This window comes from Agelaius phoeniceus, chromosome 2 (assembly GCF_051311805.1).
Source record: "Agelaius phoeniceus isolate bAgePho1 chromosome 2, bAgePho1.hap1, whole genome shotgun sequence".
NCBI lineage: Eukaryota > Metazoa > Chordata > Aves > Passeriformes > Icteridae > Agelaius > Agelaius phoeniceus.
In genome coordinates this window covers 63,019,447-63,043,333 of record NC_135266.1, presented here as the reverse complement: position 1 = coordinate 63,043,333, position 23,887 = coordinate 63,019,447, and the positions used below count along the sequence as shown (strand labels likewise).

The following is a 23,887-nucleotide window of genomic DNA, read 5'->3' as shown; positions in this document are numbered from 1 at the left end:
ACTGAACACTGATATTAGCTGAAGGATAGTACTGCTCAAGCTGACTTTAACTTTTTTTCCCCCAGTCAGAATCAGATCTTATTAATTCTTGAGACAAGGTGCAGCAAGTTTTTTGGAATTGCTGTTGAAAATTACTAGACAGACTCAACTCAGTATAGTAAAGATTATCTAAGTAACATACTTTTTTTCATTTTTACACAACTGCATATACATGCTCAAAGCCTTCTGGGTAACTAGGCAGGCATGGAATCAACAACAGAATTTCTCTGTATTTAACTTCCATGTTTTTTACATTCCAACCTTTTCTTGAGTTAGCATGGTGACCTGAATCATCCTTTATAATATGATCTTCTTCCATAATGTCCGACATTGGAACATTAAAGCTGATAGTATCTTCATCAGATGGCTAGAAAAAAGTAAGAGAAACACTGGTCCAAGCTCAAACCAAGAATGATAAAAATGTACATGTTAACAAGATTGCTCACCAAAGAGCTGCAAATTAAGATGGAACAGGATACTAGAGCATCTAACATGACCACATCCTGTTGTAAGAAGTTATAGTCACGCTGAATATATCCGCACATGAGGTTTGCCAAGTAGAATAATTCACGTGTCCTCTTTTCCTGTCTTACTCATGGCACTAGTCCTCTCCTTGCACTGACACCACTGCACTGTGCTGCTCTCTGTGCTTCCCTGGGGCAGCTGAAAACTACAAGGGCCTCCTTGGAGCCACCAAAGTCTGCAGAAACACTGAGCCTCATACCACAGCCCTTTTTTTCCTTTCCTTCCATGACTCTTCTTCCCTGCTTTACCATGCAGCTTCTGAACTGAACGCCTACAGCAAGCAAGATCAACATCAAGGAAGGCACCTTTAATTATGTTAACTGACAGAGCTGAAAAAAAAAAGCATAGACTCTCAAGTACACTAGCTTTTTCTGACTTAAAAGCTCACCCATTTTTTCAGCTCTATTGGCTAGTACACTAAAACACTGACTTGTATCTAACAAACCTATCCTGTCTATGATTTTACAGATAGTTTACAGATAGCAGCTGCACCAGGAAGCACAGACACAATTCTGCTCTAAGCCACTATGGCTCTGTTTCTCTGCAGGGCCAGCAGCGACCTGCTCAAGTGGAACCTGCTCACATCCTCTCCTGAGGTGAGCTAGAGCAAAACCACAGTTTGCAGAAGAGGCCAAGTTTTTATTCTTGCTCCCCTGAGACAGAGAACTTACCACCACAACAGTGTCAGAACTTTGCAAATGTATTTTCCAGAAAGTCCATGAGTATTGCTCATTCTTTAAATGCTCTGTGTTTCTGTAACTTGCTACTCTGTGCATACATTTTCCACACATGTATTCTGTAATTTTAACTGATATAATACAAACAGCACTCTGCTACATATCCTTAAAAAAATATATTTTTTAGGAAATTACATTCCCCGTTTTATCAGTTCAGACCACTGTAACAATAAAGATCTGTAATGAAATGTGTTACATATAATCAGTTATTTAATTCTCGCTAGCTTCTAGTAGAAGTCTGCCATTCCTGCTACTTTTAGATGTTCATAATCTATGTAGAAAGTATTTTTTCTAACTCCTGAAGCTAAAGTTCGTGATAAAGGATGGAGCAAATCCACCTGGCTCTTAAAAACTCAATCAAAGATACACGTGGTTATTCCTATTTTCCAAGAATACATTGGACCCAAAACATGTAAACATGGACAATGATGAATGTTCTTTCTGATGAATACACTGCATGTTATTAACTCTATGAATTCACTGGCTGTATTCTTCGGCTTAAGGAGAAAAAAATTAAGGAGGAAAAAAGAGTGTTTGGGGACTTCATAAAGCTTTTTTCAAAATAAATTTTAAATTTTAAAATTAATGATATTTTAAAATGAAACTCCAACAGAAAATAAATGACACTCCAAGTACTCTAAGCACAAAAGTCTTTTAGATCTGAAGCAATGACAATCCAACAACTTTAAAAAAATAGAAATAAGATAGGTACAATATAAATTCATTCACACAATCAAGGTTACAGCGAAGCTCCTTCTCTTTCAGGCTGTATCTCATATGTCACTTAAGTACTAAATTTGATTATTCTCGATCAAAGTTGATGCTGTGTTAATTTTGAAAATAGCACACTAAAATGTTCCTACACACTTTATTAGAAGTCCTGGATCCAAAATATAGTACAATATTTTTTCTTACCAGCATAACACACACTTTGAGGAAAATATTTTGGAGTGTTGGCATACAAAAAGGAACAGACCATTCAATTTGGAAACAAATTCCTTTCAGGACCTACAGAATTCTGCAACTTATTTTTCACCACTATACTATGAAACTGCCACTATACGATGAAACAAAAACTATCCAAAGCAGCCTTGGATAATACAAAAGTATCACTCCTTCACAGGTGAAATACTGTATCCAAGTTCCTTCTTCCACAGTTTTAAAATGAGACAGCCAGAGAAAACAATAGACAAATCAGAATCAAAAATATCTAACATTATTCTAAAACAGAATTGAGATGATGCACTTTGAAAGAATCTTCACATATATTCCTGCTGGTAGTAATGCATTATTCATACATGTAATAAAGCACAGACACCATTCTAATTTCATTCTAATGAATTTTAACAAAAGGAAAAATAAGGCCAAATGAAGGGAGAAAAATAATCAAAATGCTGTATTTTTCCTAAAAGGTGAGGTAAATGGTAGACTGCCTTAAGGCAGAATTTGCCTTCAAGTTGCAATGATCAATTTTACAGCAACGCTACAAGATACCTTTCACTTGAAGTGCCCAGGATGGCTACAGTTGGGAAACTGATGCTGTAGGGACCCTACAAAGTCCAAGAGCGATATATAAAATAGTTCATTTCATCAAGTATTCCCTCTTCTGTGTATTCATCCAAAGTCAATTAGCAAGCTTCCTAAAAACTACATTAGTGTTCAAACAAGTGATTCATTTATGTTATTAAGTTATACACAAAAAATGACAATGTAGTATTTTCTGTAAAAGAATAGAAACTCAATAGCCACTACTCTCTGCACTGAACAGTAGCTTATATTTCCAGAATCATATTTTAATGATTATGACTGATCATTTAATGTTTATCCAAAGTTTGGTATGTAACTTTCTGACTGTAATTATCAACACATGTGAGCCTGTATTTGCATCATGCTAGTATTTTCTGCATGATACCCATGTGTTACATGAGTATTAAAGGTCACATCAGAAGGAAAGTGCATGGTAAATTTACTAACAAATGCATTTGGGATTACTGATCTCAGCATCTATTTCTCCTTAAAAGCAGAGCAGCAGTCAGGTGGTGATAGAATGAGCAAACTGTTCTTATATTTAAAAGTTTTGTGCTATTAAAAATGTATTGGCTCATTGTTGGTAGTCTTCAAAATATTGATTGCAGTATTTCAATCACTATCTTTTGATTACAGGTAGCATGATCTATTTTCTAAAGGTGATGTTTATAGCTAAAGAGAAAATCCTGGGATAAAAGTTTCATTACAAGCCAATTGAGCTTCAGGAAGAGTAAGACTGGCAAAATGGTTTGCAGCTAGAGGTAAACCATTAGAGATTTGGCTAGAATTCATAGCAATTCTACTTCATTTCCACCTACCAAGAAACTTGCAAAATACTTGGAAATTCACATGGGGTTTTTTAAAGTACTATTGTATTTAAAAGACCAAACAGTGAGTAAGTGGATTCATGTTCAATTTGCTTTTGAGTAACTATAAATTCAGTACCTAAGCTTGATTCTTCATACATTTGTTCCAAAAGAAACAAAATCCCTTTTCCTCAAAGGAGGACAAAACCACTAAAGAATCAGTGTAAAATATTTTAAGTAGCAAGAAGGTCACCCTTTTAATGTGAGGCCTTTCCCATTAAGTCAGACCACAAATCCCATTACTGTATATTTCAGAAAGATAATCATCATTGATTTATACTACTAATTATTTACTTATTTATCATGATCTATTCAGTTCAACTCCACACAGGTTTAACGCCCTGTTCAGCTAAAGAGTGCCTCAGAAAAAAACCTCTGTGAATCAGTTCTAACTGCTTAGGACAACACTAGTCCCACAAAGCTACCCTTTCTCTTTGCTCAGACAGACAGTAAAGTTCAGGAAAAGATCTGAAGGTTTAGTTTCAGCTTTGCCTAACTGACAGAATATTTAAACATTAAAATTAAAACATTAAACATTAAAATCTGCAAAGTTTCTCAAGTTTCTACACTACAGCAATGTTTCATAACCACATCACACAATATACTGAGACTCGGCACTATAAATTCCCAACAGGAAAGAGTAATCAGGCAAAGAGAAAAATATGTGAGAAGTCATCAGCTTGTAACCTGTTCCCTTGTTTACTTTATTGAAAACAGCAGACATGAATTCTGGTTTGTTTCTCATTCTCTAGATTATGTAAACTGCCAGAAAACTGTAGAGGATTTCCACTATTGGTAAGTCTGTAACCATTTGGAAGCAAGCATCTCATGCCCACTCCAGACAGTGCACAAAAAAATAAAAAAAAAAAAAATTAAAACTCCACAGTCTCCTTTTATTTTTGTTTTAGCCATTTCTTAGTGTAAAATTCATGTCAAGGATATGGTTGCAGATGTTTAAGTCTAAAAATCTTTTCACATTCTTACCAAACTTAAAATACAATCAAAATACAAGTGCTGGGTGAGGAGTTTGACACACAAGGCAGGTAACTTACCTCTGTTGCTGACAAACGTTTATCACCATTATCACTACCAACACCTGAATCTGAGTCCTTTTTACTTGGATAGATGTCATCAATGCTAGATGTGAATAAAAAAAATTTAAAACTCAGTAAAAAGCTATCATAGCATTTACATTCAAATTCTGTTCTGGTTTCACTTAACTCTGAGCAAATTTCAAACTATCCTTAATGGAAGAAGGTGAAATCACCTAGTACAGTAAAACACCAAACCTTTAATCTGGTGATGGAAAAATAAATCAGACTGAATGGCTAGTTAGTCTAAGGATTAATGAAGCAACAGAAATAATCTGCTACTAAGCTTGCTTTTGTCCATACACTATGCGAAACTGCTTAGTTACTAGCTAAGCAGCACAGGACTGAAGCAATTTAGCCATGGGAGAAGAAACCAAAATGGTAAAACTCAAAGTGGATTCAACTGATACAACTGCAATCACTGATCCATTAAAACAGAACTCATATCTCCCTTAGGCTTGAAATAATTATTAACACAGAAACCTCCTTTTGGTGCCTTAAAATAGACCTTGGAATTTAGGTTTTTGAGAAAATTACTGTAACAACAGCAAAGGCTCACTATTCTGGTTTCATTACCCAATACGACCTCTGCTCATTTTGATTTGCACTATTAGATGCAGTACTCTCATCACTTAAATTTTTTATAAAAATATATCCCTTTATTTGCTATCCTGAAAGCTGTGATACTGAATTCAGATTGACACTGCAATTTAAGCAAGGAGCTTTATTAGTCTTCACATGAATAAGGTATCTGATTCATTAATCCTAATCTTAAATTACCTCTTGCCAGTAAACACTGAAGATTTTTTTGCAGAAACTGCCTTTGGAAATCTACTCATCCCCTTACCCTAACCTGCATTCTCCAGTATGACCAAATACCAAACAGGACATGACATTCCTGTCAGTTTTCTTGTATACTAAAAGAACAAAGCAGAAAACCAGAAAAACATCTCTACTATTATTCATATCAACACTTTGTTTTTATTGAGTATTTCTCTTCAAAGATACCATACTTTCTCTGATTGGTTATATTACACTGCCCTTGTTAGCAGAGAAAGACTGGGCTAAAAGCTGATTTCCAACCAGCTATGGAGATTCTCACAGAAAGGAGCTGCTTTGTATCTGGTTCCTGTCCTTAAACCATGGCACAAGATGCCATTTCCTACAAGTCTGATACAAAACAGAAGATTTTGCCTCATTTTGCTAACAAATCAGCACACTTCATTTAAAAAGCATTCATGCAGTTCACTTTGTTTGACAGATGACTTTGGATGAATAAAAAAAGATTAAAATGTCACAAAAGTGCAAACATACAAATCACATATAAATCATAAAATACATCACAAAAATCACAAAACAACACGTGAAATTGAAATTTATTTAATGTGTAGATAGATCAAGCCAACACCTAGTGTAACTACCATCTGATTATTTTCAATGTATTCCAGGAGTCCACTAGAAAGAGGTTAGATTTAAACTAAGGTTCACTTTTAAACTCTTAACTAATGTGCTGCTAACTTTAATCAGAATTGATTTTTAATTTTCTGAACTCTTACTGGGATTGCATTAGAATAAAAGTAAATGAAATCTCTGTGCAAAATAGTACACTCTGAATGGCATCTAACGAAACAAAACTGGGGAACATAAATACTATTTTATTGTTTGTAAGACTTCATACATACCTCTCTTCCACAGGTTGTGGCAAATGCTGTGGTTCAATGGCATTAAGATACAGCGAGTCTGCTGTTTTAATCTGACAAGCTTGTACAGTCAGATATTTGAATATATGCACCTTACCCTTTGTACAAATCTGTGGAATAAGGAAAAAATTAGGTTTATAACTAGAATTTAAAAAGCAATTTATTCCAAGTGTCACTTAGTATAAACTTCCCTGAAATTCAACTAATATTACAAATTTAGCTTAAAAGAAAATAGATTTTTTTTAATTACTAAGTACTTCAATTATATACTCAATTATTTGTGTGTACCAGTATAAATACCCTCAGAGACTAAAGAAAACAATGTATTCTTCTTTAAAAAAATCCAAATGAGCTTCTAACTCAAAAAAGGACATTAAAATATATGGTATGGCCTATTACTAACTATAAATAGAGTAATTAATTATTTTCAGAATTAGTGTATCATGACATTTAATTAGCTGGTGTGCCCTTTATATCCTTGGTCACATTGTTTTTAATAGTGTCCAAGCATACTTACGATGCAATTCACCTTCATTTTAGAATTTTCTTTAAGTGCACACCTCTTGCTTTGTATTTTTTAGTTTAAAGGCATAATCACTATCGATTATGAAAAGCATTTCTCCAATGTAATAAAAATTCTCAGGCATTTCAACAACTGAACACTGTTGAGCCAGAACACTTGTGGCTTTCAGAGATGCAGTTTGAATTTACTGTCCAGTAAATTAACAACAAAATTGTCCTTAAGCAGCAAACACAGGATGCATTAATTTACTTTTATTACTCAGAGTGGCATACAGTTCCAAAGAGGAGTTTTACTTCTTTGTGCATCCAAATCCATGAACTTACACTTTAAAGTGAAATAAATTTCACATGGATTGTGTTTTAGACTATTGAGGCATATTTTTTAAGTTAAAGTTAGCAAATCACTGTAGAACCTTGTAGAACTCTAGTCATTTTACCATAAAGAAAAATAACCCAGAAAGTTTATCACAAGTCTTTTTCAAAATTACATGCATATTCCAATGTTAAATTTCATATGCAGATAGAAATCACAACAATTAACAGCTATCAGCATGGATACCTTCTAGACATGTGTTGGTTTAAGTGCTGTGCAAATTCATACTGAGAACAGAGGATATTTTTTATATCTTATTTAGATATATCCTATGTCTATACATCCTAAGTCTTATTTAAATATCAAAACTATCAGCAGCCTGTGATGACTGAAATTCAGAAGCCTGCAATTGCAGAAGGTGACATTTTACACTCTAAAATGTGTTAGCAGCCATCCAATATTAAGGCATAACTTAAATTATTACTTACTTGTGCTGGTGGAGATTGCAAAGGATTATTCTCAAGCAGTAATACTTGTAACTGCACCATCTTTCTAAAACAAATTGGAATCACAAGCACTTTATTGCAGGAAAAGTCAAACTTTACCAAGGGAAGTTGTACTAGTTCTAAAAGTAATAAAAAGGAGAGAAAGTGTTATATCTGTTTTTATTTTTGGCATAAAATAATAAAATATTTTTGAATAACACTTCTTTTGCATTCAGGAAAAATACAAACTCAGGGAGGAATTAAAATCAACATTTACTCCATTTTATACTGGGAAATAAAAGAGTGTTGCTATACAAGTGACAAGAAATTCTAAACCAAATACTTTGAATTTTTTTTCCCCTGAAACTCAGCTGACAGTTCCCATACTGCACCCAGACACTTGTTTAACTTAAAAGTTGCCTAGAATCATAAAGATACATTGAAGAAACCTCACACGCTGTTCTTCAGTAGATACCATTGAATGTTATGTTCTGCAGACCCAAATGCAATAAATTTGACCACAAGGTAATAGCTACTTCTAAATGATATCTATTTGGATGATTAAAAATACTTTCAAAATTATAATAAGAAGAGCTACTGTAAAGATATATTTTTTTTGTTCATTTGCTTTTACCTTGGGGTAAAACTTCGAGGTAATTTCTTCTGACATTCAGTTCTTTTAAAGATTTCAGCTGGCCTATCTGCTGTGGCAAAGCTGTGATTTCATTACAGCTGACATCCTACAGTAAAACAGTAATAACAAATACTAATGAACTTTCAGCTCCTACATGTTCCATAATACAAACATAGCTAACATTTTATTATGAAAATGACATTTTATTAACCAGAAAAAATGCAATAATCTATGTCCTGTAGTCACAACAAAATAAAAAAATACATCGGAAAATATTTGCACATGAGTTAAAACCAGAGCAAATTGTTATTTGGAGAACAAGTTAATTTTAAAAGTTAATTTAATTTCTATAGAAATATTCAAAACTACTTACTTAACAAGTTCTAGCTTTTTGCTCTTTTCCCCAGGTAAAGAATTCAGTATAGTGATTATATAACCACATATGTTAGGAGGAAATGTAAAAATACTAGTGAATCTGAGTTTTTAAAAAGGTTCTTGTTCTTCTTGATGGAATATTTAAGCAAAATAAATAATAGTAGTAATAATAATAATAGAAATACAGCAATAACATTCTGTAATGATCCTCAGTAAAGACATATTTGATCATCAGGGCACGTAGTAGACTATAATGAAAAGGGACAGAGCTTATATGGCATTACTTAACTATTTCAAGCAAGAAACTGCTATGAATGTGCATGAAAGATCAACTTCTTGGATTAAGTCAGTCTGTGATGAGACAATTGTTAAATACTAGCTATCATTTTTGCTGCCAAATGGACATTGATACCTCTGCTCATATCCCAGGCAACCTGCAAATTTCAGAGATGTCCCAATTATGCTGTCATTTCAGTACTAAAAGAAGGAAATAGTATCTCACAGTATGAAAGCTAAATGGGGTAATGCCCCATTTTCCTGAAAAGCCAACTGAATACTCCTACTCTCTCAACTGTTTCAAATGCATTTAAAAGTATCTGGGAGCTCATAGACTACAAAAGTTTGAGAAGCCAGATTTCCAAGTCATATCTTTGAAGATGCTTGCTTTAATGCCAGTCAAAAACATTATATTAACTCCCTATCTTTGAGCCTAAAATCTACTTAACAAAAAACTTATAGTAAAACCAAAATATGATCTGGCAATGCTGTTCCCTGTATCCAACATGTTTCTTCTTGTAATAGAATCCTACTGCCGCCAAGACTTCCTTCCCTTCTCAAAACACAGTCAGGAAATTACTGTAGCTTTTAGACAAGGAAATTAGAAATCCCAGCTAACGAGCGCATTTTTGCCCAAGTTGTCACAAAGTTTGGTTAATTGCACTGTTCCCTGATAATTTATTTTTAAAGCTTTACTGTCCTATTTTTAATTTACAGTCTTTAAATTACTTCATAATTAGATACTTGATTTTTAGGGCACAGAATTTAAAGTCACCTTGTGGCAAAGAAACTCTAGACCAAGTGTACTTAGGCACACATACCAGAACAAGTCAGGGAAAGAGAGAGAATTCTAGAGGAAGCATCAAAAAAAGAAAAAGCAAGCTGGCAGTGTGTAACCTCAAAAACAAAGTCCACTTCCACTTACAGCCTTTCAAAACATCCTTGATAAGACTGATCTGTTGTGACAGCGTGTCAGCATTCACAAGATCTCTAGAGACAGCAGTATCCTTTAGCCTACTAAACACTGTAGTCCAACTTGTATTTTTTATTACTTTGTCTGAATAGCCATGGAAAACAAAGACTTGCAACAATTACTCAGTTATGCTCTTGACTATTATTAGACTTCATGAGTGTGTTTGTGACAGTGTTAAACTTTCTCATTGCTCTGGCAGTAATGGAAACAATACTATCAAACACCTATGGTTTCCAAGCTAGTAATTTTTTAAGGAATTATGCAACCAGCAATTTGGAACTCGGCTTCAGGGACATTTGCAGGTAACTGAAGTGCAAACACTCAAGTTCCACGGGGAACTAGTATTTGCTGAGGTCAGACTTCTGGTATTAATTCTATTTTGTTCTCACCAGATAGACCATGTCCTCCCATGACAAGGCAATTTGTCAAAATCAGAGAAATGTAAGGGTTTTATTTAACATTTATTAAATTAAGGAAATTTAACACTAATTTCTGTGGCATGAAAGCAAAATCATCAACTGTTTCCCTTTGTTTATGGAAATGTTTCAATGGCCTTAAACCAATCCAACTCAGCATGTATGCTCGGCAAGATAAACAAAAAAACCAATAAGGTACTCTGACTCCACATTAACATATTTATTCATACACACACAGAAGTTTATCCAAACCATTCAAATTGAGGCAAACTTCCTCCTTACATAACTTTAAATTCAGGACTCCTGACTGAGCCATTATTCCTAAAAAGCACCTGGGCTCAGTCAGTGCTTGTGACACAGTAGCCACACTGAAGAGTAAAAAGAAGTTAGACAGTATGTGAACACATGGATCCTTTTAGAAAACAGCAGGCAGTAAGTCCCACATGGTCAGGCTGCTGTCTCTGATTAGATGAATGAGGTAAAAGACATAAATCTTAGGTAAGAAATTTGAAGGCTTCCAACGTGAGATAGGAGCATCCCAGAGATAGAGAAGGCTGTTATCTGAAGAAGGCAGAAGTGCAATACTGCCTGATAGGATGGAGAATGGAATTTTTGTTTTGATAGTTTTGAGTACAATTACCGAGCCATCTCTGCATAATTACTTTTCCTTGGCAGAAAGTAAGTTTCAGATTATCTTCACACTAATTTTGCACTCTCCTGGCTGACAGTAGAGGCATGATTGAGTCAAAGATTTTTTTGCAGCAAATAAAAGTAAACTTCCCAACCAAATTTTTTGCCAAATAATTACAATATATTCTGCAAGGAGAAAAACTTATGCTACAAGCACTAAAATAAGTCAGCTGTCAGAACCCTAAATATAAAAATACCTAAAAGTTTTCTGCATGTAATATCAAAGCTATTCTCTGCTACAGGTATGAAAATCATAAAAATACATACCTGTAAAAGGAAAACCATTACCTATCCCATTTTGGAGGATAGAAGAGAAAATGCAGAGTTTATTGGAAAGATCTAATTTGCAGCAAATTATGTTTGCATCATTCTACAGTGTCTATAGGGGTAAATTTTGTATTAAAAAGGTAGAGAAAAAGAACCCTTTGCTATGTAGATACAGATCTCACTGCCTGCCACTTGTGGAACATCTGGGGAAGCTGAGGTTGCTCAGAAATGTCCTATGGATACAAGAACTGCATGGAGCCAGGTGGCATCTCAGAGTCTATCCCCTGGCCCAGGCCAGCACCAGCACTGTGTACACACCAAAACAACAGCACTCCCTGCCAGAGGGCTGAGTGATGCTTCTGCTTGAATCCCCTGCTATTCAGGCTGGCATTGCTCTCACAGCTGAACTTTTTGTGCAACAACTGCAATATGACTTCATGTTTTTTGTTTGTTTCTTTTACTCGTTTTAGAACAACGATCACCTTATTATCTAAACTGCTTTACAGTTTACATGCCAACACAGATTCCCCACTCTCAATCCTACCACTATTTGCTTCTCCCAATACATCACAGTTATGTCATTTCCAGTTAAATAGTGCAACTCATTTCACTAGAAATGTACCAAACACACATGGTGGCATCAAGTCAGGTCATCTGAACAGGCTCATGCCCAATTTAACAAAAACTTGTTTTTCATTCAGCCCCCCCAATGCCTTCTAAATCACAAAGAACAAGCATCAGACCTTTTTCAGTTTTCATGTATCTTCTAGGCTACCAAAGTGACATGCAGCTAGAGCTCTCATATTAAATACTTTTAGAGCAAGAATTGTTCTGCTCTTCATGACAAACAGTAACACAAACTATATTATAACTGGAAAGCAATATGAAAATCCAGAATTCCAGAATTTAAACACATGATATGCTTGAACCAAACAAACCAAATCTGCTCTGGGTATAATCAACATTGATTTCAAGCTTTTAGCTTTTACTAAACTTTTTACTAAATTTAACTTAAATTATTTATAAAACTGGAACCATCACCTTCTATTGTGTCTATTTTAAGCACAACAAAAACAGTGCTATTACCTAACATATTTTTAAGAATAATTAAATCAGAACCATCTGTGTAAATCTCACTAAACCCACCACACACACACAAAAATTTAAAATATTTGATAAAATAAATTAATAATGCTCACCAAAGAAAACAAACTTGGTAGTCTTGAACTCAGTCATAACTCAGAAAGAAAAAAGTAACTACCCCAACCATCCTCATCAACAGCCACATCAATTCCAATATAGAACAGAAGCCTGATACCACAGGATTCTGCTCAAGAATATCAATAGGAAAAAGCCCCACAGTTGCTACTTCATACTACCTATGAAGACTCAATAACAGGGTTGGGGCCTCAATGTTAATAATTTCTGTAATGTAATTTATTGGAGGAACTACTGTTATAAAAACAAGACTATGATAATAAGGCACTTTCAGGCACAGAAAAGCAATGCAAAGTAAATGCTGTCAATGGAGATACCAGCAGCTGGAAGGAAGATGAAATCTGATTGTCTGACTATGCATAAATTAGCAATGTCAAAATACAGTTTGTCAATTTATTTCTCAAAAGGTCAAAATGAATAGAAATAACCAGAAGACTTATGTCATAAAGAATTCAGAGTCTCAGCCTACAATATATAGCAGAGGAAGAGAAAGGGAGAGAAAGGGAAGCATTCTCAAACATATTTTCCACAAACATGAGCAATTACATTAATTTTATGCTATAGTACCAAATAAGTTTTGCTGTTTCAGACTGTCATTGACTGGACAATATATTCGAAATAATCTACTGCTCGTAGAAACAGTACTTGTGTAGACAGCTTTGAAAACAATGACTATAATAATTTTCTAGATCTGTTTAGATGGGTGTTCCAGGAAAGGAAGGTTGCATGACAAATGTAGTGAAATAAAATGACAACAGACTGATAAGACCAGTAGCTCGAGTGGAATGCAGTGCAGTAAGCAGATAGTAAAAACACAGAAAGGAAGCAGGAGGGGAGGGTGCTACAGGGGGGTACAACCTTGCAGAGCCTGATGCCAGAACTTAAGGACTTGATACAGTGAAACAGGGAGCCAGGGCAGGCAGTGAGCAACGCTGGTAAAGATGAGGAACTTTGAAACCGAGTTTTGAATGAACCAAGAGCAGTGATGCTGTTTAAAAGAGTCCTGAAGAACATAAAGGAAACTCCTATTGTGTTACTATCCAACACACTTGAGAAGTTAAAAACTTAAGTTCTGCAAACTACATTATAGTATAAAGCAGTTGTTCAAATATATGTGAAAAGTGAATTTTACTGTTTCTATTTAAATTCAAAAGAAGTCAAAATAAAAAGTGAAAAAAAGATCAGTAACATACCAATTCCATTAACTGTTTTAGCTGACCTATCTCTTCTGGAAGGGAACCTAGCTTATTGTTACTTGCAATTAAGACTTTTAGAGGAAGACCACACAGGCAAGCTGGCAAAGAAGAAAGCTGATTTCGACTGCAACAAAACAAAACAAAAAATATTAAAACCATTGGTGATGTTCTCTACTGTATACTCACAAACTCTGAGAGCTGCAAATGTCTTCATTTTTGTGGGTCATATTTTATGCAGATAAAATTGAAATTTTCAATAGGCAATAATTAAGAAGACACTTGCACATTAGAAACACCTGATTATTGACTAACAATATTGCAGAATTTACCACTGTGGAAAAAATGCATTGTATCAGTTTAACAACATTGTAGCAAATCTGTTTGTCACAAAGAACAGCTGTTTCCCTTCCTAATGAATACAGGAAAGTCAACTGAGACAGTATTTTGCAAATATTTAAACATTCCTGTGGTTTAATGTGCCATTAAAATGGATGCCTTTTGTTCCAGCTGAAAGACAAATATATAAATCACAGACAAAATGGTTATTTTCTCAATTAATTTAAAGCACATTTATAGTTGAAGATGACTTGGTACATCTTGGTCTATGGTTCTCTGCTATTAACCCAGGTAAATACAGCAAAAATTTCTGGGACTATCAATGGTGCATTTCTTCCCAAGATTCATAAGCTAGAGCTTAAAGATGACAAATATCATGACCCTTTGTGATGTCCACAAGATTAAAAATAGTAACTCGTGGCTCAATTCCCAGAAGAAACTTTATGCTTATCAGAATAACATAGTTACTCTCTTTTGGAATATTTAAAAATTTCCTTAAAATACAACATTTTTTTCTTATGATTATTAACATGCAGTAAAACAACGAACAGTAACTTGAAGTGGTACCCCAGTATAAACCAATTCTTTAGCTCCTGCCCACGTCTTAAGGCTTCAGAAAGCAAAGACATACAACTCTAGAACACATGGTAAAAATTGTCCTGTGTAATTTCAATAAGAGTTGCAATATTGACATGAAACAAAGACAAGCAAAAATCAAAATTCCACAAGTTGCAAAGCATTTCTTCCAAGAGCTAGACCAGCAGCATGCTACAAAGCTGCATACAGAGATGCATATTCATGCTCTACAAAACGGTCTCAAAATGTTGCACAAAGCAAACTACCATCTCATCTCTGTTGTGCTTGCCAGGATACAGACTGATATCAAGTAACAAACCCAAAGAAAATAAAAATGAGAAGTCTGACTGTTAACCAGCAGAAGCTGAAAAAAAGGACGAGCACTTATTGTGGAGCCAAGTTTCTTAATTCTAATGCCCTTCCAGAAGACCAAGACACAACTTTTTTTAAAAATTACCTGGAAGTATTGTTTCAAGTTCTAAAGAACTCAAATGGAGGAAGCTTAGAGTCTAAAACAGTAAGCACTATGCTGCAGATCACAGATAAAAAATAAGTAAAACCAATTTTTAAGCTCCACAGAACTCAGAAGCAACCCAGTAAGAGATAAGGAACAGAACATAACCAGGGCAAGTGTGTAATAAATCTTCATTAGTTTCAAAGGAATTTCTTTAAATAAAACATGAACAGTATCCACCACGGCCCAAAAACTATATATCGATCTCTTGGCATCACTTCCTAATGCTATTCAACATATGAGCTCTGCTGGTAACAGGCAGAAAAATACGCATTTTAAATCCATCATTTATTTCTTGCCAAGAAGCAACGTGGTTAGAAACTCAAGGATGTATTTATTTCCTTCTTCAGACTCTTCAATGCATTCAACTAACATGGGGAAGGGCAAATCCAAGTAAAGGGGGGATTTTAAACTGAGAGAAATCACCTTAGTTAATCAAATGAAAAATCACTTTTATTTTGTCCAATTTACTGTCATATGTGATATAAAATCTATTATAGTTTTGTGATGATTCAGACAAATTCTATCACTACACAGAGTTCTAATTCAGTGTTTCATGACATTGAGTTCTAACCAAATTAATTCTAATTCCTAAATATACCAAGATGTTTTATCTATATTTAATAACCTTATCCAGTTTTAAGTAATTCATGTATATCTAACAAACACTAATTCAAAATCTCAAGTCCTATTTCTTGTATGTGTGCAGATACTCAGGACACACTGTTCCACCTAAATTTTTAAGACAAAATACTGTTCCACAGTGGCCAAAACTGCAGTATAGTAAGAATATAGACTTGAGAAAAAAAGACATGAGAAAGATCTTCAGTGTTGATAAAACTGATGATCAGGACTTCATTCCCTGAATTTAAAAGGCTGAGAGCCACTGCACCTTCTACTCAGACCTCATTCTCACAAAGAAAAGACTGATAGAACGTCACTATTACTGTTTTTACACATTAAACTACAAAGAAAACTCCACACCTTGCCCCAACTGAAAAAGGGCTCACTTGCCCTCCATCAAGAGCACATGTGCATCCATATGCACTTGAACTAGCACCAGTTCTCTCTACTGATTAGTATTCACACAGATTTTTCCTGGAAAGGAGACAAAGATGTCCAATTCTTTGCCACTTTCTCCTCAAAAAGGCAGCAGCTATATTTCTTTCATAATGTGACTATGCTAGTGATAGATACAGTATCTCACTCCTCCATTCTATTCCCCATGGGGAAAAATATAAATCCTCTGTCCCTCCATCTTTTGAGCTGCAAAAAGTATGTCAAACTTCACAAAATTTGTCATCAGAAGTGAATTAAAAGAAAACAACTGTGTGGATGTGATTAGCATTCTGGATTTGTTCGAAGATTAAGGGACAGAACTGGATTAACTTTCTTGGTTTTCTTTTAACAATTATTTTTACATTTTGGCATTTATGATGCCTTCATACAGAGCTGTCTCTGCAGCCAATGAGCTTTTGTGTTACCCTTTTCAGTAACATGAAAAAATGCAGTCAGTTGTCCCAGAACATTATAAAGTGCAGACAAAAAAACCTTTACATATTTGCAAATAAACAAAAAAATGTAGCAAAGATAAACTTACCTCAAATTTAAGTAAGTTAGCATTTGTAAGTTTACTATGGCATCTGGTATTACTTTGATACAATTGTGGTATAGATTTAGTGTTTCCAGTGACACAAAATGGCACAACTCCGTAGGAACTTCAGTTAACCTATTCTTGGATAAATCTGAAAAAAGGAAAAAGAGAAGGTATATCTTTTGAACCATTAGAAAGATATACTTTGAAAAGCTGCACTTTATTAAAGTAAGTGAATAAATATAATTTACAGGGAGACAGCAAATTAGATCAGTGCCTTTATTATGCAAAGGAAAGCTAGTGCAAACTTCTACAATTTTGAAATGGAACAGGCTGCATATAAAAGAGCAAACATTCAATTAGGATTTATTTGGTCTAATAAAAAGTAATTATTTGCAGAACTCAATATGCTGAGGAAATAGTTGCAAACAGATTCCAAAGCTCATATAATATAGCCAAAGATCTAGCCAATACACAGTTAGACATCTGCAAATAACGACAGCATTGAGAGAAAACAAGCAACCAGGATTACATGTTTAATTTATTTAAATAGATTAATAAATAAATCAGGTAATTCTTCAAAGTGGCCCGTATTTCCTGAGTATAAACCATTTATAAATGAATGCTACCCAAAGAAACAGTGGTGGTCTTCAAGAATGGATTTTATATAAGTACATACAAGACAACAGTGATGGATTCCAATCCCCCAAGACCCTGCTTGTACCCACAGAACAAAAGCTTTTGACTTTTGATCAGTTATTCATTCTTCATTTGCCATTCTAAGCACACAGACACAAAGGAAAATAAGGAGGGAAAAACATTACTGAGCTTTGTTACTTAACTACCACTGTATGAAGAATGAAGTGTCATAGTACTGATGTGAGCTCAAGTCATAAAACAATAATGCATACCAGCATTCAACTGAACCAACTGGGTAAAAATCATTGTTTAAGTAGTGTGGCAGAATAAATCTTATCCTCAGAAACTAGACAAATGCTACCTAGCCATGTCACCAGCCTGATAACCTGCCCTGAAGAATGGTCACCTGTGAAGTGAAAGGAACAGGAATGCACCTATGCAAAAAGCAAAATGTCTGATGGTAAGGAAAAAATAGAACTTAATAATCTCCTCACTTCACTGCTGCTATTTTAATCCTAGTGCCTGACCCTTCAAAGCTTATTTCAAAGCTTACTTAAAATAAAAAGAAAACAGCAGCCAAAGTATGGATTATTTCCACGGCCCTGTCCTTAGGGCCATAAATCGTATTTTTGCTTTTTGTGAACAAACAGGTAGAAGTCAGAAGAATTTTTTAACTTCCTTTGAAGCTGGCTGTACTGCAGCACAGCTTGAATTCAAACCTATCACCAGCCAGGACTTATTAGTTTTGTTCTTGTTCTGCAATGTGAGCTGAAATTCAGCACATTCTAGTCTTGTCAGCCTCCACTTGGCTTCACCTCATTGCTTCAACAAGAAGTTGGTTTCATTACTCCATCCCCCACCAAGGCAATTGTGATGGCCTGCAGGCACAGTAACTGAGAGCAGCTCTGCTGACCCTAATGGCAGCACAATCGAATTGAGCACTACAAACAAAATTATTCACTTCTAAGTTACGATACAACAGCAACTCTAACTGCTCTGCTTTCTCCTACCAGGCTTTGATGGTGGTTAGACACAGCATTACCTCACCTTCTGCTTCCCTTCATTTCTGACATCAAACTAAAGCATTTCCTCTTGAGTGACTCGTACTACTGTTTCAAAGCAGGAGAAAGCTCTTTATTGTTCCTCTGGTTTAGCACTTGAATTCTCTACTGTTTTCTATTTATCCTGAGAGCACGTGTTTATCAGCACAGCATCCCAAAAGAATTCTGCTGCCTTTCTAGCTATGTTTATTATCAGATATTAACAGAAGACTGCCACGCTGTAACTTTTCAAATGATGCAGGGGCTATTCATATTTTACAATTCAAGTGCAAAGAAAACCTCACTTTTTTAAAATCGTGCTTTTCTGGGGTAACGTTGCCAGGAAAATCCTGCTCACTTTCTCCTTTAAAGTGGAAGGAGCAGCAAAATCCAGATAAGTGAACTCTCCTGTCTAGGGTGAAAACAACCTGGCACTAGATAAAGAGTAACAACCCATCCATAACCTGATCCTGATCCAGTGATACACAGATCAAAACGTATGAACACTAAAATGTTACTTCTTCTCGAGCTCCTAAAACTGCAGCCTGCCACCTTAACTCACTCTTCATGCCTGTTCTCATTTATCTTCACATCAAATAAAAGACTGTTGCCACAATATTTGACTCACTCTTCAAAAATTCTAGCATCTCAAAAAAGTAAAATAGCAACTAGATTAACTGCACTCCTAAAACAGGCATTACTAACACAGTTAAATGCCTTTTCCCCCATTACTTATTGCTATCTTTTGTTCTCGAGGTTTTAACTCTGTTAAACTGATGAAAGAAAAACAAAAAACCACACAGATCATCAGAGACAAATCCCTTCCTGTCATCCACAGGACCATGGGTTATAGGACACACTTCATGCACAAAAAAAGGAAGTCAATTATTTGTTGCTGTGTAGTCATCACAGTAAGATAATTTCAACACTTGTATCTACTGCTGCTTCCTAAATAATGATAATGATGACAATAAAAATAATTTTTTTAAAAATCTAACCTATTCACATTATAGGGCAAGGGAATAAAAACTGCACGTTTTATTTACATATTGTTGTAACATAACTTAATAGAAAAAGCAGAAGTTTATTATAATTTACTGATAATTTACTGATATAAGGTATAATTTACAGGAAATCTGAATATCTTCTATTCTACACAGTATTGGAATGGAATCTGACATACAGAATGCCCATCATACTTTTAACTAGTCGTATCACTTCTGCCAAAAAATAGACCTCCCTGATCATATGAAAGTTAAAGAAGAAAACAGATTGCTTTTGTACAATCTTAGAATGAATGTAAGCCTCTGAATATGATGCAGCTGTGAAGAAAGCTTAGCAGCTTTCTGAAAATTCCACACAGGAAAGCACATGTTGTAAGAACCTAAAAGGAAAACAGCCTGCATAAAAGTTTTAAACTGTACTTTATAAGCCCACACAAACATGTAGAGAAACCTCTGAAGTTCACATAATTATTATGATCCTACTTTATATGAAGGTACTTTTGCCTCAAATTTCTGCATCTTACAGTAAGTCTGTATAAAACTCAGAGTTAACCTGAAATACAAGTTCTAGCATAAAATACAAGGGTTCAGACTTTAGGAAACTGCAGAATCATTTGAGCATACTGAACAAAACAGTATGCCTGTACCTCGGTTTTGTCACCATTCATAAACTTTCTGAATTTTTTTTGCTAAGGCATTCTTGGGTTATTTAGGGAAAAGAATGCAGAAACTACATTTTTAAACCACTTGTGACAATACTTTTAAAGTACAGAAACAACTAGTTGGCAAACCTTTAGTTTTTTCCTGCAATTCTTTAACTCTACACTTCCCAAATTGCTAAGCTGCACAGCCCCCTTACATGACTAATTTGAAGAATAACACTTCATGGTAATTACTACTAATAAGTTACTGTACAGACTGGCTTTTGCTACAGAAATGGAAATGAACAGAGGGGTGGAATTTTCTGGTGTTTAAAAGAATTTTAGAATTTTAAATGAATTTAGACTATGCAACACAAGGGAGATCTAACAAATAAATGAATCTATGATAGCAAAAGAACATTTCATGGTTGCCAAGACAGTACAGGTAGGTTTCACCTCAGGTCACTACTTCCTGTAACTTCCATTATGAAATAGGTGACACAAATACGAAACAATGGGGCAGGGGAGTCCATGCAATGGAGTGAGCTTCCTGTGTTAAATGAAATGCACCATTCATTCATTATTTGTGGCACCAAGACATTTTCAAACTACATCTGGCTTCACTTCATCTTTCCCTGCCAAGAACAAGTTTGTTAAAACTCCAAAATAAAGTAACAGAACACAAAAAAATAAGCAATCCAGTTTAGAAAAATATTTGATGGAATCTTGATCTTTAAAAGAGTCAGCAGAATTCTGGCACAATGACATGGCTTTTGTATGACAAGTGTTACTATGTTGGAAGCCAGACAGGAACTACACAAAATAAGCACTTCCTTAGCTGGGAGAGAACAATTAAAAGCAAAAAAGTTCACACTGGTAAATAAGCATTTAACAGGAGACTCCAAGCCTTGTTTGGTAACTGGCACACTGCATGGCCAGGAACCACACTGCCATTAGAGCAGTAATTACTGGCCCCCATTCCTGCAGCAAAATCTTTTCATTCCTACAGCTCTGACAACCTCCACCACAATGAAGTGCTGCCACTGAGTAGGACCTTCCTGACTTCACAATTTACAGCCAGGCAAACAAGTGCCACTATACATATATATACTATATATGCATGCTATGAAAAAATTGCAGTGCTGAGACCAAAACGATTTTGTCAAAATATCCCCAAAAAATTAGAAGTCAAATAGTAACATTTCTTTCACTAAAACTCCTGAAGTGCTCCAATTTTACTACTTTGCAGTGATTAATAGATTTTTAAATATCAGTTATTAGTACATTATTTAATTAAAGTTGCACACTATTTATGGGAGAGCTAAACAACTGAAGACTTTAAATTGTAAAACTAATTCCTTAAACAAATATGCACATGCACTACTACATCATAAATCTTGACAAAGAACTTTAAAGAAAGCAGCTTATTAAAAGGAAGTGATTTACTCACTTCAGATGGTAGACAAATTCACTCTAAGTTTATGTTTCTAGAACACAAACGTTCAATAGACAAACTATCCACCACAGAACAATAAAAATAATGAAATCTATCTATCTATATATATGAAATATCTGTATTTGCTATGAAGTCCTGAAATCAAGAAATTGCAAAGGGAAAACGTCACCCAAACAACCTTAATTCCAGGCCACTAAGTTCCTTTTTTTCTGCAGGATTCAGCACTTGCTGAATAAAAGACAGGAATCATTTTGAAGAAGCTATTTGCATTTGCACTAAGATACCATTCAAGGTATTCAAATGAGATGTCTGAAATTCGACAAGGAATTCAAACAATTCACTGAAAAAGCCTAAAAAATTAGTCAGTTCAACCCTAGTTTCATAATGCAAATAAGAACATTAGAAAATACATAAAGAATTCTATAAAGGCACAACCACATGGAGCTCTTCCTTTTTTACTGTAAGCTCCCCATAGTTCTATCAGGCTTTGAGGAAGCCTGTATTTCCTCATTAGCAAGGTCCATCTTCATTGGGAACTGAAGCCACAAATGATGGCACTGTATCTCAGACACCTTTTGGAATATCTACTTAAAGTGCACTTCAGATCTTTGGCAAAGAAGGCAAGTCATCTACTATCAATGTAATGGCATCTATGAGAATCAATAGAATGTCAATGCTCTCTAATGAAGCAATTACTTTGTTCTAGCCTTCCCCCCAAAGGGTAGGAAAATCCAGCATTCTAGAGGCAAAGGCTATCCATTAGTCATGAGAACACTCACAGAACCATGAAGTGCTACATACTTTTAAGACATGTCCTACAAGCTGTCATGATCTCCATACTCATGGCAGGATACCTACTTGTCCTCTTCCTCCACCAGAATTTATGAATAATATCCTGGGTGTACAGCCAGCTTTTATTGCAGTCAGCAGCTTCAAGGACAGGGATGCTACACAAGTGAAAAAGAAGGAGCAAAGACCTCCACTGCCTCTGGCATCAAATGCATTCTGCTTTACTCATGACAGTTACACCAAAAAAATGAATGGCATTTCTTCACTAAGAGACATTTCTATCTCAGTTACTTAGCAAACAGAGTAACAAATAACAGAAGACAAAGAACATCCAGTAAAGTAAAAACTATTCTGCTCCCTATTAGAAAAAAACATGACATAGTAATGCATATGCTCAAAGTTTTTCTTTCTAAAAGTACAACTTGTAGCAGATTGAAAAAGGGGTAGCTCTAAAGTTGATTCCTAGCAAAGTCATCATTACTGATCCCATAGTATGCAACAATAGCTTCTGAACATTGATCAACCCTGAATCCAGATGTACAGCTGCCGACTCAAAATATGTAGAAAGTGCATCTGTCTCAGGCAGGAAGACAAAAACCTACAGAGTACATTGAACAGATTATGAAGGAACTCTGCCGTCTCATACTCTTGGTAAGCACTACTTTTGAGCACTTTCAGCATGTTGCATGTTTCCATCTGTCTCCCATTCGTTAATTTAAGAACCAACATTAAAAATTTCCACCTAAGCTACAGTTAAATTAAGATTACCCTAGAGATGCAGGACATTTAAAAGTGATCATACATCTACTTCTGTATCCACTTTTAATCACTAGATTTAACATATCAAAATATTCTTCTTTACCACTGTGTAGAATACGTAGAATAAGTTAAAAGGCTAATACAGAGAGGAACTAAACGTGGGATTTAGAGAAAGGGGAAAAGAAACCCGGACTGAATAAAAACAGGCTGAGAGCAGGAAATCTCAGAGCCAGGCAGAGATGTCACCGCTAGAGGGGGCCTCGATCTCACGACTTGGCCAACACCCTGCACGGGTGTTTCTACTTCTGCTTCTTTCAGAGCCCATCCCCAGCGGATGCAGGGGGCAGAAACAGGAAGGTTCACTTTAAAACACCCCTGGGCACTCCTGTGAACCTGTCGCCCACCACAGTTTTGAAAAGGTTACAAATGCGGCTGCTCAGTTGCAACCATTACTATAGGAAGCCCTTAAAAAGAAAGTTTATTCTGAAATAGTCACATTGAAGTACTTTTCCCCAACCTTCACTCAGATGATGGAAGAATAGAAGGCATCCTTGAACCCTCTGTTGTACAACACTAGCAAAGTATGGCCAAACTGATGATACATTTGACAAACACCCTCCTTGCATTCCACCCCAGCAATCCTTATTTACTCTGTTCCATCCGTCACTCCACAATGGAATACACAGCTT

The 23,887-nt window shown here is 35.3% G+C and overlaps 1 protein-coding gene across 6 annotated transcripts in view; it reads right to left on the bottom strand.

Annotated features, from left to right (window-relative positions):
• Positions 1–23,887, bottom strand: part of LRCH1 (leucine rich repeats and calponin homology domain containing 1) — a 116,393-nt gene that overhangs the window by 45,767 nt on the left and 46,739 nt on the right. For all 6 annotated transcript variants that reach the window (XR_013180913.1, XR_013180911.1, XR_013180912.1 and 3 more), the window contains exons 2-8: positions 16,877–17,021; positions 13,848–13,974; positions 8,440–8,545; positions 7,809–7,945; positions 6,468–6,595; positions 4,747–4,831; positions 301–406 (exon numbers count right to left, since the gene is read on the bottom strand). Coding sequence is in view for 2 of the 6 variants with exons in the window: in XM_077173691.1 (XP_077029806.1) it covers positions 301–406; positions 4,747–4,831; positions 6,468–6,595; positions 7,809–7,945; positions 8,440–8,545; positions 13,848–13,974; positions 16,877–17,021 (834 nt within the window). In the remaining 4 variants the exon portion in view is untranslated. The remainder of the gene's footprint in view (positions 1–300; positions 407–4,746; positions 4,832–6,467; positions 6,596–7,808; positions 7,946–8,439; positions 8,546–13,847; positions 13,975–16,876; positions 17,022–23,887) is intronic.